Source organism: Octopus bimaculoides, chromosome 5 (assembly GCF_001194135.2).
Source record: "Octopus bimaculoides isolate UCB-OBI-ISO-001 chromosome 5, ASM119413v2, whole genome shotgun sequence".
NCBI classification, from domain to species: Eukaryota; Metazoa; Mollusca; class Cephalopoda; order Octopoda; family Octopodidae; genus Octopus; species Octopus bimaculoides.
This window is the reverse complement of record NC_068985.1, coordinates 126,308,382-126,322,527: the sequence shown is the minus strand read 5'-3', so window position 1 is coordinate 126,322,527 and position 14,146 is coordinate 126,308,382. Positions and strand designations below refer to the sequence as shown.

The 14,146-nt window shown below is 38.6% G+C and overlaps 1 protein-coding gene across 1 annotated transcript in view; it reads left to right on the top strand.

Annotated features, from left to right (window-relative positions):
* The window catches only part of LOC106875603 (bactericidal permeability-increasing protein), a 71,718-nt gene that overhangs the window by 2,091 nt on the left and 55,481 nt on the right, over positions 1-14,146 (top strand). The window contains exons 2-3 of the mRNA XM_014923819.2: positions 7,443-7,542; positions 13,644-13,775. Coding sequence (XP_014779305.1) covers positions 7,443-7,542; positions 13,644-13,775 — 232 coding nt within the window. The remainder of the gene's footprint in view (positions 1-7,442; positions 7,543-13,643; positions 13,776-14,146) is intronic.

Genomic DNA, 14,146 nt, shown 5'->3' with positions numbered 1-14,146 from the left:
CAGTAACTTTGTCGTCTTCCTTTTTCTTTCTTTCTTTCTGCTTATTAAAAAACTGACAAAAGCTGATGATGTCATTCTATCAACGTATGGACGCTGATTACTCACGTTCATAGTCTACGTTTGGTTTCTGAAATTTTGAATTTTCAATCACCTTTTGGTTTGAACTTGAGAAAGACAGACGTTCTGTCGAAATGTTGTTCAAAAAATAAAACATCTAAAATCGCGCTCTTCGTTTTGACTAATAATAATAATAATAATAATAATAATAATGGTTTCAAATTTTGGCACAAGACCAGCAAGTTTGGGACAGGGGGACAAGTCGATTACATCGACCCCAGGGCTGGACTGGCACTTATTTTATCGGTCCCGAAAGGATAAAAGGCAAACTCGACCTCGGCGGAATTTGAACTTAGAACGTAAAGACGGACGAAATGCCGTTCACCTTCTGCCCGGCGTGCGAAAATTCTGCCAGCCCGTCACCTTATCAATAATAATAATAATGATAATAATAATAATAATAATAATGATGATGATGATGATGATGATGATGTTGGACTCTCCCGTCGAAGACCTGCACAAATGATTTGCTTATAGTGAACAAATACATGTTCTGTACATTAGCTCACTCCGTTCACCAAATCGATGTTGCCTGAACAGGTGCCAGTGTCAGGTGTCAAGATGATCGCAGAGCAACGTGAGATGAAGTGTTTTGCTCAAGAACACAATGCAGAACCCGGTCTTGGAACTGAAACCACGATCTCGCTAGGCAATAATAATAATATTATTATTACTAATAATGATTATGATGATGATGATGATGATGATGTTTTCTTTATTAACCACTAAGGGTTTACAAAAAGCATTAGGGACGGTACAGGACAATACAATGTGGGGTTAGATAAAGGGGGTGCAAACGGTAAAAGCACTAACAAAATGAAATGATAACAATGGATAATTCCTCAAAAGAGTGAAACTACCTCTGGCTATTCGTGGAGACCACCCCAAACGACAGTCACCCTGATCCCTGGGGGCAAGTGCTCCCTCACATCGTCCTTCTTCAATCTACAAGTGCATGCTTTGAGCAGGCCCGTCGTTCACTCGGGCCATTTATGCAACGTTCATCTATCTTTTAACAAAATTGTTGGAAGGTAGCTCTTTCTTCTCCACCCTAACTTTTCTTTTCAAGTGAAACTTGAACAAAATTGATGAGGGCTTGGTTAAAGGGGAAACTATCGGTCTTCAGCTCCTTTCGACTACATACACAAGACCTTGGGCAAGTGTTTTCTACTCCAGCTTCGAGCCGAATAAAGCCTTGTGAATATATTTGGTAGTGGTTAGGGTGTTGCACTCATGATTGTAAGATTGTGGTTTCGATTCCTGGACCGGGCAACACGTTGTGTTCTTGAGCAAAACACTTCATTTCAGGTAACTCCAGTCCACTCAGCTGGCAAAATTGAGTGGATAGTATATTTGTTGGTTTTTCCAAAGCGGGTGTGATCACCTTAGTCAACACATTCTAAATTAAATAATGTATTGCCTGCAATTCCAGGGGAGGGAGTATGTCGATTACATCGATCCCAATACTCAACTGGTACTTATGAACCAAAAAAGAGATGAAAGGCACAGTCGATCTCGGTGGATCTCAATGTAAAGACGGACAAAGTGATTTCCATGTAGCGATGCTGTGAAATTAAACGAATTTTAAATTCACTTAAATAATTAAATCAAATACAGGTACCTGTCATTAATGTAAATTAGTGCGGATTATAAGAGTTTCCGGATCATTAGCATCCAGAAAGTCGTGGTTGTAACTGTATATCACAATAGCACCTCTAGTGCTTCATGGAAATCATTTCTTCTTTGTTCACTGTTTTCCAGTTGATGGTAGGTATCGAAGAACAAATGTTCTAATCGAACACCTACATCAGCATTGATCTAACCACACTTGAAGCAAGGGATTACAAATATTATAAGCACAGACCCGTCCTTACTGGAATTATTAGGTCATCAAGTATGAAATTTGTAGAAAAGAAGAAAAAGTTTGCTAATGTTTTATAAATACAAGGAATAGTTTTATTCATCAAAGTATGCACCCATATTGTCAATACATTCTTGCCATTTCAGCAGTAGCTTGTCCAGCCCGGAACTGTAAAAGCCTGGCAATCTTGAGTCAATAAAATCTTGGAAGGCCTGTTTTACAACATCGTCAAAATTAAATTTTTTTCTTATCAAAAAGTTAGCCAAATTCTAGAAGAAATGGTAGTCAGTGGGGTGGGGGTGGGGGGTGGAAGATCAGGTAAGTATGGTGGATGATAGAGAACTTCCAACTCCAACACCAGTAGTTTCGCCAATGTCCTTTTGGCGATGTGTGGTCTGGCGTTGTCTTGCAATAAAATAGGAGGGGATCTCTTGACTAATCTAGGCTGTTTTTTTGTTGTAAGTTTCTGCTTCATTTGGTCCAGTCGGCTGCAGTATACTTCGGCCGTGATTGATGAGCCAGGTTTAATGAAATCATAATGGATCACACCTGCACCAGACCACCAAACACACACCATCAGCTTCTTTTGATGAATTTTGCTTTTTGGACTGTGTTTTGGTGGATAGTCTTCATCCAACCATTGTGCTGAACATTTACGGTTGCTCTATTGGATCCATTTCTCATCACGTTACAATTCGATTCAAAAATGATTCATTTTGTGACAAGAAAGTAACATAATGCAGGCTTCCAAACGTTGCTGTTTCTGGTTTTTATTGAGTTCATGTCGAACCCACTTATCCAACTTTTTCCACTTTACCCTTTTGAACTAGGTGAGTCAATATTGTTTGCTTGCTTACACCAAACAACAACGATAATTCATGGGCACTTTGAGATGGATCTGACTTGACGGTGGCTTTTTTAGTTCGTCATTATCCACCTTTGCTTCTGGTCGACCGCGCTGCTCATTTGTGAGGTCAAAGTTACCGGAGCGAAATTTTGCAAACCAACTGTCTGCTGTATTTCATTAGAATAAAATACTCCATTAATATTCCGAGCTGCCTGTGATGCTGTATTCCAAGAAAGAACTCATATTTCAAAACTACGAATTTCCAACTTATCCACCTCTAAACAAAAATAGAAAAAACGATTTATAAATAATTTATAAAGCGCAAAATGAGTTAGAATAAAGAAATAGATGTATCAGCTTTCTAACAAAAAAATAAAGATTGTCAAAATATAATAATGGCGCAAAATGAGCAGCTGTCAAGGTTTACTATATACCTTACTACAAATTTCATACTTGACGACCTAATAATTTATGTAGGCATATATATTAGGGTGTTGTGCGTATGTGTATGTATGTGCATACTTGTACTCGTAGGTGCGCATGTCATAATAGAACACAAGTGCGTATGTTTCATTACTGTTTATGCTTGTGCGTGCATATGTATACCATGCGCATGCGTGTATGTGTGCATATACTCACAGTCGTGGCTAGGAAATAAGAACAGGCGCAGGCGTAGCAGTGTGGTAAGAAGCTTGCTATGAAACCGGGAAACCGGCCCTTATCAGTCTGTTTGACTCGAGAACGTAACCTTACGTTTTGTTCGTTCTTACTTTTTTCGTCTTTGCGCGAGTAAACTACGCGGACCCATCCCTTTCTAAAACTAGCAGCAATAAATATATCTTCCTGCGAGAGAGAGAGAGAGAGAGAGAGAGAGAGAGAGAGAGGGGGAAGGAGGGAGGGAGGAAGGAGGAAGGATCTTAGTAACGGAGTATAATCTGATTCCAAAAAGGATGAAAGATAAACGACGGTCATAGAATCGCGGTTTCGATTCCCAGACCGGGCGTTGTGAGTGTTTATTGAGCGAAAACACCTAAAGCTCCACGAGGCTCCGGCAGGGGATAGTGGCGAACCCTGCTGTACTCTTTCACCACGGCATTCTCTCACTCTTTCTTCCTGTTTCTGTTGTGCCTGTAATTGAAAGGGCCAGCCTTGTCACACTGTGTCAAGCTGAATCTCTCCAAGAATTACGTTAAGGGTACACGTGTCTGTGGAGTGCTCAGCCACTTGCACGTTAATTTCACGAGCAGGCTGTTCCGTTGATCGGATCAACTGGAACCCTCGACGTCGTAAGCAACGGAGTGCCAACAACAACAACAACATACATACATACATACATACATACACACACACATACATACATACATACATACATACATACATATTTCAGGATGGTTTTTTTTTTGCCAAAAAACACACGCACTATATATTCGTTCTTCACTCGTTTATTACTGTTCTTATTTTATTTTAAATCATATCCATTGTCCGGAAATCTTTCGTTACACATCTGTGACCTCTTCACTGACACTTCCGTCCTCGTTTTTGTTCCTGCTCCACTTAGTCCATTCTGTTTTTCTATGATGTGTATCCTTATAAAGATTAACATCCTTACATCCTTATAAAGATACACATCAAGCGATACTTATTTATCAACACCGATGGAAGGTTTTTGTACTTAGAACATAAAGCTGGAAAAAATGCTGCTAAACATTTCATCCGACGTGGTAACGATTCTGTCAGCTCGTTGCCTTAAAAATGCAAATATAATTACTATAGAAATATTACAAACGAGAAATAATTAACCCGTGCCATAATTAATAAGTGATCTAAGGCGGCGAGCTGCCAGAATCACTAGCACACTGGGCGAAATGCTTAGCGGCATTTTGTTCTGAGTTCAAATTTCGCCGAGGTCGAGGTTGCCTTTTACCCTTTCGGGGTCGATAAAATAAGTACCAGTTGAACACTGGAGTCAATGTAATCGACTTACCTCGCCACCAAAATTGCTGGCCTTGTTCCAAAATTTGAACACATAATTAATAGATGATCCGAGAGAAAGTATTTAATGAATTATGTGATTAGTAATGATTGATTTTTATCGAAACAGCCCATTACTCAATTTCTTTGGGTTATATTTGTTTAAAAAATAAAATAAAATAAAAAAACCGGTCACCTACTCCAAAATATCATTTAAAAGCAAATCTTACGACACGCTTGTATAATCTTTGTGGGTAGTTTTCTTTTTCCCTCTTTTTTTGTCACTTTTCTCTCTCTCCCTCTCTTTCCCCTTCTCTCTCTCTTATTCAACGTAAAGAAGTTTTAAAAATCATGTGAAGTCCCCTAATGGACAATTCACACAAGAGAGATAATAATTTGTTCATAGTAGTTGGCGGTGAGGGACAGAGAATTTCCATGATATTCTGTACAACCTCAAAAGGAAAAGACCAGCTTTTATTATACTGTAAGAACTGTGAGAGAGAGGGAGAGAGAGAGAGAGAGAGAGAGAGAGAGAGAGAGAGAGAGAGAGAGAGAGAGAGAGAGAGAGAGAGAGAAAGAGAAAAAGAGAGAGTGTGTGTATACGTGTATGTGCGTATGTGTGCATGTGCTATTAGTATCTGCAGAAGTTATTAACACTTAAATATTTTGCAAGCATTGCTGTGAAGTAATGATGAAAAAGCAGAAGTATCCTTGATTGGTTACCACTTGGTTCACTGAGGATCGCACTGTCAGTGATTGCGTCCGAGCTGTGGCAAAAATTCCATTCCATGCAAGAATTTGAACTTTCATCTCACCTATTGCAATGTTAGAATACTGCTAAACATAGGAAAGATTGGTAAGAGACACTGCACTTACGGCATTATAGTTGGAAAAATACAATATCGATATAGCAGTTCTTTGCGAGACCCGACTGCCAGAATATGGCAGTCGTAGATACGAGGCAGATATGATTTTGACAGAGAAGCCAGTAAAAGAGAGACACGTGCTGGAGAAAACTTGGCCATAAAATAACATTATTATGGCCAAAATAGGCTAATAACTAACTGCTGTGAATGATCGGATAATGAGTTTCCTTGTTCTCATCAGAAAGAGATGCTATACCACACGATCCAGTGTTTACGACACTAAAATAATTAACCGTAATGGTGCAAAAGGACAGTTCTACAATCATCTGCAAATTACAATACACAGGATGCTCCAGAGAGGCAAACTGGTATTAAAGAGTAATTTCAAAATTAGCATGAGAGAAGAAGCGGAAAAGAGGGCTAGTGTTAATAAAAAGGGTAGTGTGTGGAGGTGCAATTCAAATGGAGAACTTTTCTGTCAATTTTTGCTTCGAGCAGGAGTTCTTCTTTACCAACACCATCTTGAAACTCAAAGAATTACGGAAAGTGGCCCGGATGTGTTTGTAGTCAAAGCATTGACGTTGTGTAGGCTACACCGCGTAACTAGGTAGTTGGGCACGAGTGCTGTAAGCTTACGTGGATGTTGAGAATGGCAAATTGTTATAAAAATTATTATAAAACACCAAATACTAAGATAACCCTCCTAGTTGTCTCCAAATGGAATAAAACTGGAACTTTCAAGCGAATTAAAATGGGAACTGAAAGTTAATGGATAAGTATGCAAAATCATTTCTGGAAGTAGATAAGGACGAGGTTCTGGACTCATGAGAAATAACAAAGACGAATAAATTTGAATGTAAGATAGTCGTTACTTCGCACAACAGTGTATAGCGCAACTGAAGTTCCGTCTGGTAACCCAACAAAAATATGACTGGTTTATTTGCATGGATAACGCTCTTGTTTCAGTTATAGAGCAACATAACCAAGCTCACAAGAAATATCTTCGGGTTGAAAAAAAACTCGATCAAGCTCTGCTAAATTTGGAGATACCGCAAGTAGACTTGCAAGACAAAGCTGGAGTGTTTGGAAAGCAAAGTTGCGATCAAGCTACAAACTGCTACTGATTTCTATAACATTTGCAGCTTCTATTCTGGTCTGAAAGCTGTATGCGGACCTCAGGCAAGGAGTAACAATTAGCTGAAGTCAGCTGATGGCTCAACAATGTTTCAGGAAAAAAGGACAAGTGCTTGACCGCTTTGCAGAGCACTTCACTAAATGTTCAGTGCACCAAGACACCTTAAACGGGAAACTTTGGAAAAATGTAACGCAGCACATTACACTGTGTAGAGACGTTGGCGGTAACTAGGTAGCTCATTCTCAGATAGAAAGGCGTCAGGAGTGGATGGGATTCTAGTGGAATTGAAAAACATAGAGAAGACAATGTCATTAGAGGTCTACGTTAGTTAATGTTTGAATCATGGGAGGCTGGTGAGATCCTAAATGAGATGGTTATGAATGAAACGCCTTTGATGACATATCTTCTCAGTTTTATGGATAACCTGAAGCAAAACAACAACAACAACACCAGCAATAGTTGCAGTAATAGCAGAAGCAACCGTCGCAACAACAGCAACCGAACTTATACATCGTGGAAAGATTAAAATCTTCGGAGGGGCTCCCGATGATTATAATTTCCTACACCTATGGACATAACTTCATGCCGACTACAGTATCATACATCTATCATAATGCTCTGATTTTTTGTGCTTTCTTTTGGCAGCTTCCACTATTGGATTCACACAACTTCATGAACAATTCAAGTCAATACGAAAAATTCCAAACATCGTACACACTGGCGACACTTACTACAGCTTGACAAAGTAAGCTTTAATTCATTGTAACATCATTGTAACATCATTGTAACATTGTAACATCATTTATATGTTATCGTTGTTTAACTGAGCAGAGGTGTTCCAGATCTGCCTATAACCTCTTTTTTTCAGGTACAGGGTATCTGGGATTAAATATATTATTTAGGATTATATATACTTGATCATTATAATCCTCAGACAGGCCTCTTATGTATAATTGTCAGATAGCTTTCCACAGATCATTGGGAGATAACGATCCGCATGCACTCAACTGAATTGGCAGAAAGCTTTTCAGTTTTAAAGGTGATTGTGAAACAACAGCTTCCATCTTTGTTGTTTTTCAATGAGCTTTATGCGATAGGCTTGGCATGAAACATGCTTCCCTCTATGTAGCACGAATACGGCCAGATAGCGTTCGAAGTTTATGAAATGATTTGGTCGTCTTAACTTCATATAGAAGAAACATTTCTCTCAAGTGATATGAATAGAATAGACCACTTCCATCTTTGGTGCAAGTGATCTTATATTCTTATCGTGTTTACAAGTTAGAGATGGAGTATTATATTATTGCTGAGCACAAGTTTATAAAATGTTCTTCAATTTTCATTGACCCTTTCTTCACCCATCAATTTCCAGTAACGTAAACGCTGACCTCGTGTTTATAGATGCAGGTCAATCTTCTGGGACACATTGCGTTCGTGTGATGGATGTAAAAAGTGTACTTATAAGACGTCAGATATGATATGATATGATATTTGTATATACATATATATATATATATATAATGCCCCTTATATATATAAATATATATATATATATATATGTATATTACATAATCATTAAGTAGCTCTCGTTGTTACTTAAGAGAACATTTCACAGCAGCCCCATAACTTTGTTACGTTTTGCAGTTTTTTTTGTTTGTTTCCATTTACTGTTATTGGCATTCTGCTGTTTGGTCTGATACGGGACGTTGGAATAATTAAGGCATTGGAAAGATAGAATTTATGGGAAGACTGGCCAAATACAGTATTATAACTAATTCTATTCCTGTGCGAGTCAGAAATCAAATTCTGTTACGGTCAACTTTTTCTTTTATTACACTGGAATCGATAAAAAAAATACCGATCAAACACCAAGGTATATTTAATCGATTTGAACTCGTAACCTAAGGGACTGTAAATAAATACAAGGTATTACGTCCGAAGCTCTAATGATTCTAACGACTTTGTTATTCCACCATGATATAACATTGGTTTCAAATTTTGGCACAAAGCTAGCACTTTCGCGGGAGGGGATAAGTTGATTACATCTACCCCACTCTGTACTTATTTTATCGACTCAATTTTTTTATCGACATCTACCCCAATCGGTACTTATTTTATCGACACCGGATGGATGAACGGCAAAGTCGACCTCGGTGGAATTCGAACTGAGAACGTAAAGAAGGACGAAATACCGCCAAGCATTTTGCCCGGCGTGCTAACGATTCTTCCAGCTCGTCGCTTTCCACTGTAATATAATATTCTTTTCTACTCTAGGCACAAGGCCCGAAATTTTGGTGGAGGGGCCAGTCGATTAGATCGATCCCAGTACGCAACAGATACTTAATTTATCGACCCCGATAGGATGAAAGGCAAAGTCGATCTCGGCGGAATTTGAACTCAGAACATAAAGACAGACGAAATACCGTTAAGCATTTCGCCCGGTGTGCTAACGTTTCTGCCAGCTCGCTGCTTTCCACTGTAACATAATATTGTGAAAGAGAATGGTGAAAGGAAACCTGATAATTGTTTCGAATGTCTAACATTTGGAGGAGGGAGAGGTTAGTCGATGCCATCGGCCCCAATATTTGACTGGTAACTTGCTTTATCGATTGGTGGATGAAAGGCAAGTTGACCTCGTTGGGATTTGAATACGGTGCGGAAGAAGTACTGCAAAGAATTTTTCCAACACTGTAACAGTTCCAACGCACTGCCCTTAATAATCTCTTTTAATCTGGGTCCAAGAACTGAAATTTGCGGGGAAGGGCATAGTCGATAATATCGACCCTAATGCTTGACGAAAACTTAATTTTATCGACCCCGAAAGAATGAAAAACAGTGTTTACTTGGCGGGATATGAACTCAAGATGTAAAGAACTAAAAGAAGTATACCGAGGTTATTTAGTCTTACAATCTAACGATGGAAAATTAATAATTGATTCTGGTTTAGGAACAAGGCTGGCAATTTGGAGGGGAATGTTAGTGGATAGCACCAACCTCAGTGTCTGACTGGAACTTTATTTTATCAGATCTGATGAGATGAAAGGCAAAGTTGATCTTGGTGAGATTTGAACTTAGGATGTGAAGAGCCGGAAGAAATACCGTAAGGTATTTTTCCTTGGACAGAGAATTAATCCTTTTTTACAATAAACACAAGGCCTGTGATGTTGGGGAAAGGGGCCGGTCGATAACAACGACGCCAATGGTCAACTGGTACTTATTTCATCAACCTCGAAAGGGATGAAAGGCAAAGGCGACCTCGACGGAATTTGAACTCAGAACGTAAAGACGGATGAAATACCGCTAAGCATTTTGCTCGCCGCCTTCGAATTGAAAATTAATAATGCTGAACAAAATGTTTCTTTGTATTTCATTACTTCCTTGACGTGCATCGTCCTCTGATCACCATTTTTATTTAATTCTCGCTTCGTCAAGCTAGAATTAAGTAAACAATGTCGCACGGAGCAGCGTTATATTCTAGCTTGACCAAATCCTCTCAATAAATATTCCGTATGCTGTTTTCATAAGAATAATTCTGTTCTTATTCAGGTTTGTGAATGAAATATTTGGCTTTCGTAGCTTACGAAATGAAACAACGCAGAAACGCATGCATCCTACGATACAATGACGTAATTTACAATTTAAAAAAATCAACATATTTTCACACATGTCTTGTGGAGAATTTTCTCCTGGACTATCTCTGCAGCGAAAGATCTTATCACATCTGAACATATTCGAAAGTGTTAAATATGACTTTACGTGAATTTTTCTTTATTCACCGTGTAACATTATTTATTTATTGTTTGCGAAACTTTACGCACATCAGCAAATATTCCGTATGCAGTTTCGTTTTCGCCCGGGCCGTGAACGACATATTTGGTTTTCGAAGCTAACAAAGCAAAACGACGCCATTTCAGTGACGTCATTCAAATCTCTTGAAATATGTTTTTACACATGTCTAGGCGGAGAGTTTTATTCCGGGAATATCTCTGGAAAAAACCTCGACCGTGTAAAATACACACACACACACACACACACACACACACACTCACACACACACACACACACACACACACACACACACACACACACACACACACACACACACACACACACACACACTCACATACATACATACATACATACATACATACATACACAAGTTTTGTAGACAAACAAACAAATTATTATACGTCCCACCAACAAAGTAAAGAGGGAGATAGAAATGATGTTTGGTGACAGGAAAAAGGGGGCACCCACTTGCAAACTGATTACCCTCAAGCAGGGGCTAATTGCTGTCTGAAAAACTCCGACATCAGAAGAGAATAACTGAGAGAAGAACAATAAACAAAAAATTTAACCGTAACCAGGCAGCAGTATACAGAATCATGAGAGGAGGAGCAGTGAATATCACAGAAGCCCCTTCACGAGAAGACATAGACTCCTTCTGGAGGAAAATCTGAAGTGAAGAGAAGGAATTTAACCAAGATGCTCTGTGGGTGGAAGAAATCCGAAAAAGTTATTGCTCCTGCGTTACATCCAAGACATACAACATTGATGGTGAAACTCTTGCAACTGTGATCCAGAAACTCCAAAATGGAAAAGGACCTGGAAGAGACTTGATTGTTGGATATTGGTACAAGAAGCTAACATTCTACCGACCATATCTTATCAATCTGCACAAGCAAGCTCTCAATAGGAACAGTAGCATACTGCACTGGTTAGCTTTGGAAGAGAAAAAAATGATCCCCAAATGCAGAGAAAAAATTGATCCCCAAATGCAGAACCAACCACATGGCAAAAGACTACCGGCCAATTCCTCCAGGACCATTGTGAAACCAATAACATTATCACAACAGATCAAGCAGCTGAGAAGAAGGGAGTCTGAGGATGTGCCGGGCAGTTGTTAATCAACAAAACTGTGATGTCAGAGGTGCTAGAGCATAGGAGGAACCTAGTTTCAATGTGGCTGGACTACAAGAAAGCTTTTGATTCTGCTCCCCACTCATGGATGCAGGAAGCTCTTCAACTTGCTAAAGCCACACCTGACCTGACTTCATCGTGGGCCACCATCTTGAAATTAAACAAAAAGAGTGACTGTATTATCACCGATAGAAACAGTATCGCAAAGGCATATTCCAAGAAGACAGCCTCTATGTGATGTTGTTTAAACTTTCCGTAAACCCCTTGTCATTCATGTTAAGGAAGGCTGAAGGCTATCTCACTGGTTCACAAGAAAACAGAAATACCAATATTAAACACTGTTTCTCTCTGGATGACTTGAAACGTTATGCAAAGAGTATGCATAAGATGAAAAAGAGTCAGAACACATACCAGCATTTGCGCTGCTTGACTGGACACTTGATGAGATCCTAGCCATTGATGTGAAAACCCGAACAATACTAACAAGCACACATAATTTCCACATAAACAGTGACGTAGACAGCCTCTACCTAAAACGAAAACAAGGAGAGAAAGGCTCAACATCGACCCAAAATGACTTTGAATGTCGCATCATGTCCCTTCGGCAACATCTTTTAACCACCAAGTGTCGAAGTGAATCCCTTGACCAAGTTTGCATACATGAGGCTGATAACATCATAAGACTTGCAAGGCAGCTCCTTGAGCAACACTCTGTGTCTGATAACCTAGAATACATGCCCAAAGAAGTCTCACGACTCTACCACAACGGATCATCAGATGAAAGGATGAGCCTATATGAGCAGAAGACTATGCATGGATATGTTAGGAGAAAGCATAACATCAATCATCAAAGCAGTCTATCAAGGACGAATAGCCGGGTTACTACCTCCAACTTTGAAAGGTATGCGTTTGCAATCCAGGAACAGGAAATATCAACCAAGCACCTGATGCGTAAAAGGGATAGTGATGCAGGTAAAGTGTGACAACAGATGCAGACTTTGTGGAGTTCACACTGAACATATCACCCACATCATAAGCAGTTGCCCAAAAATGTCATCAAGGTATTATCTAACGATGAGACATGATGTTGTAGCTAGAACAAAGAAATAAGAACCTACAACATGGTAGAAGCCATAGCCACTCATAATAAAAATGAATGCTGGTGGAATGTCCCAGTGAAGACCCGAATAAAATGTAAGCACAAAGACCAGATGTAATGATTTGGGACAGAGAAGAGAAACTGTGCACAGTTGTGGAAATTAGCTGCCCAGCGGATGTTAACATAAAGCTGAAGATCAATGAAAGGAGAATGCCTACGCTGAACTATTGAGAAATCTGTAGTTACTCCATGCAGACTACAAGTTCAGGTTTATACCTGTAATTATTGGGGCCCTGGGATATGTAACACACTACCAAAATACCAATCTTGAGAAATTAGGCTTCTCAAAACCAGAAAGGAGAAAGCTAATGCGAAGACTACACATTCAATCCATCACTGGAACTGTAAAAATCTGTAAAACTACCCAGAAGTTTATCATTTAAATATATACAAGCATGTCTAGATATGCAACTATATGGATGAGAATACATACATAAAGCGTACAAATCTGCACATAATACATACATACATACATACATACATACACACACATTCACTCACAAAACATCGGTTAGGGTGGGAATATAGGAGATGGCACTAATTATCATATATATTATATTATATATTATATATCAATATATTATCTATATTTATATATACGAACTGATATATATATACATATACATACATACATATATATATATATATATATATAAACTTTATGCAAATACATACATACATACATAAAACAAATTCACTATTAGTTGTTTAGATGTCACTGTAATTATTAATCTAAAATTCATTTTGTTTGTTCTTTTTCTTTTCAGTCTGTATGTAGATAAATTAACAAAACCCCACGGTAGCATTGCTTTTGTGCCTGGACACGGTCTAAAATGGTCGATGACAATACCAAATGCACAGATCACTGGTAACTGGCGTTACTCGAAAAAATTGTGGTTGTAAGTATTCAATTTAACTAATGTAGATCGCACATAGACTTTGATGTCATCTGTGAGTTTGTTGCGAGCATTTTTAAAAATTTGTTTTCTGTGACTGTCAGTCAGTTTGTCTTGTCTGTCTGTCTGTCTGTCTGTCTTTTACTCTCTCTCAACACATATATACAATGGTGGAGTTTGTGCTTCAGTGCATATATATATATGCATATACGTGTATATGTGTGTGTGCGTGCGCACGCATACACACACACACACAAACACACACATATATATATATAGATTTATATATATGTGTGTATATGTATGTGTATCTCTCTCTCTCTCTCTCTGTATATATATAAATATATATATATATATATATATATATATATATA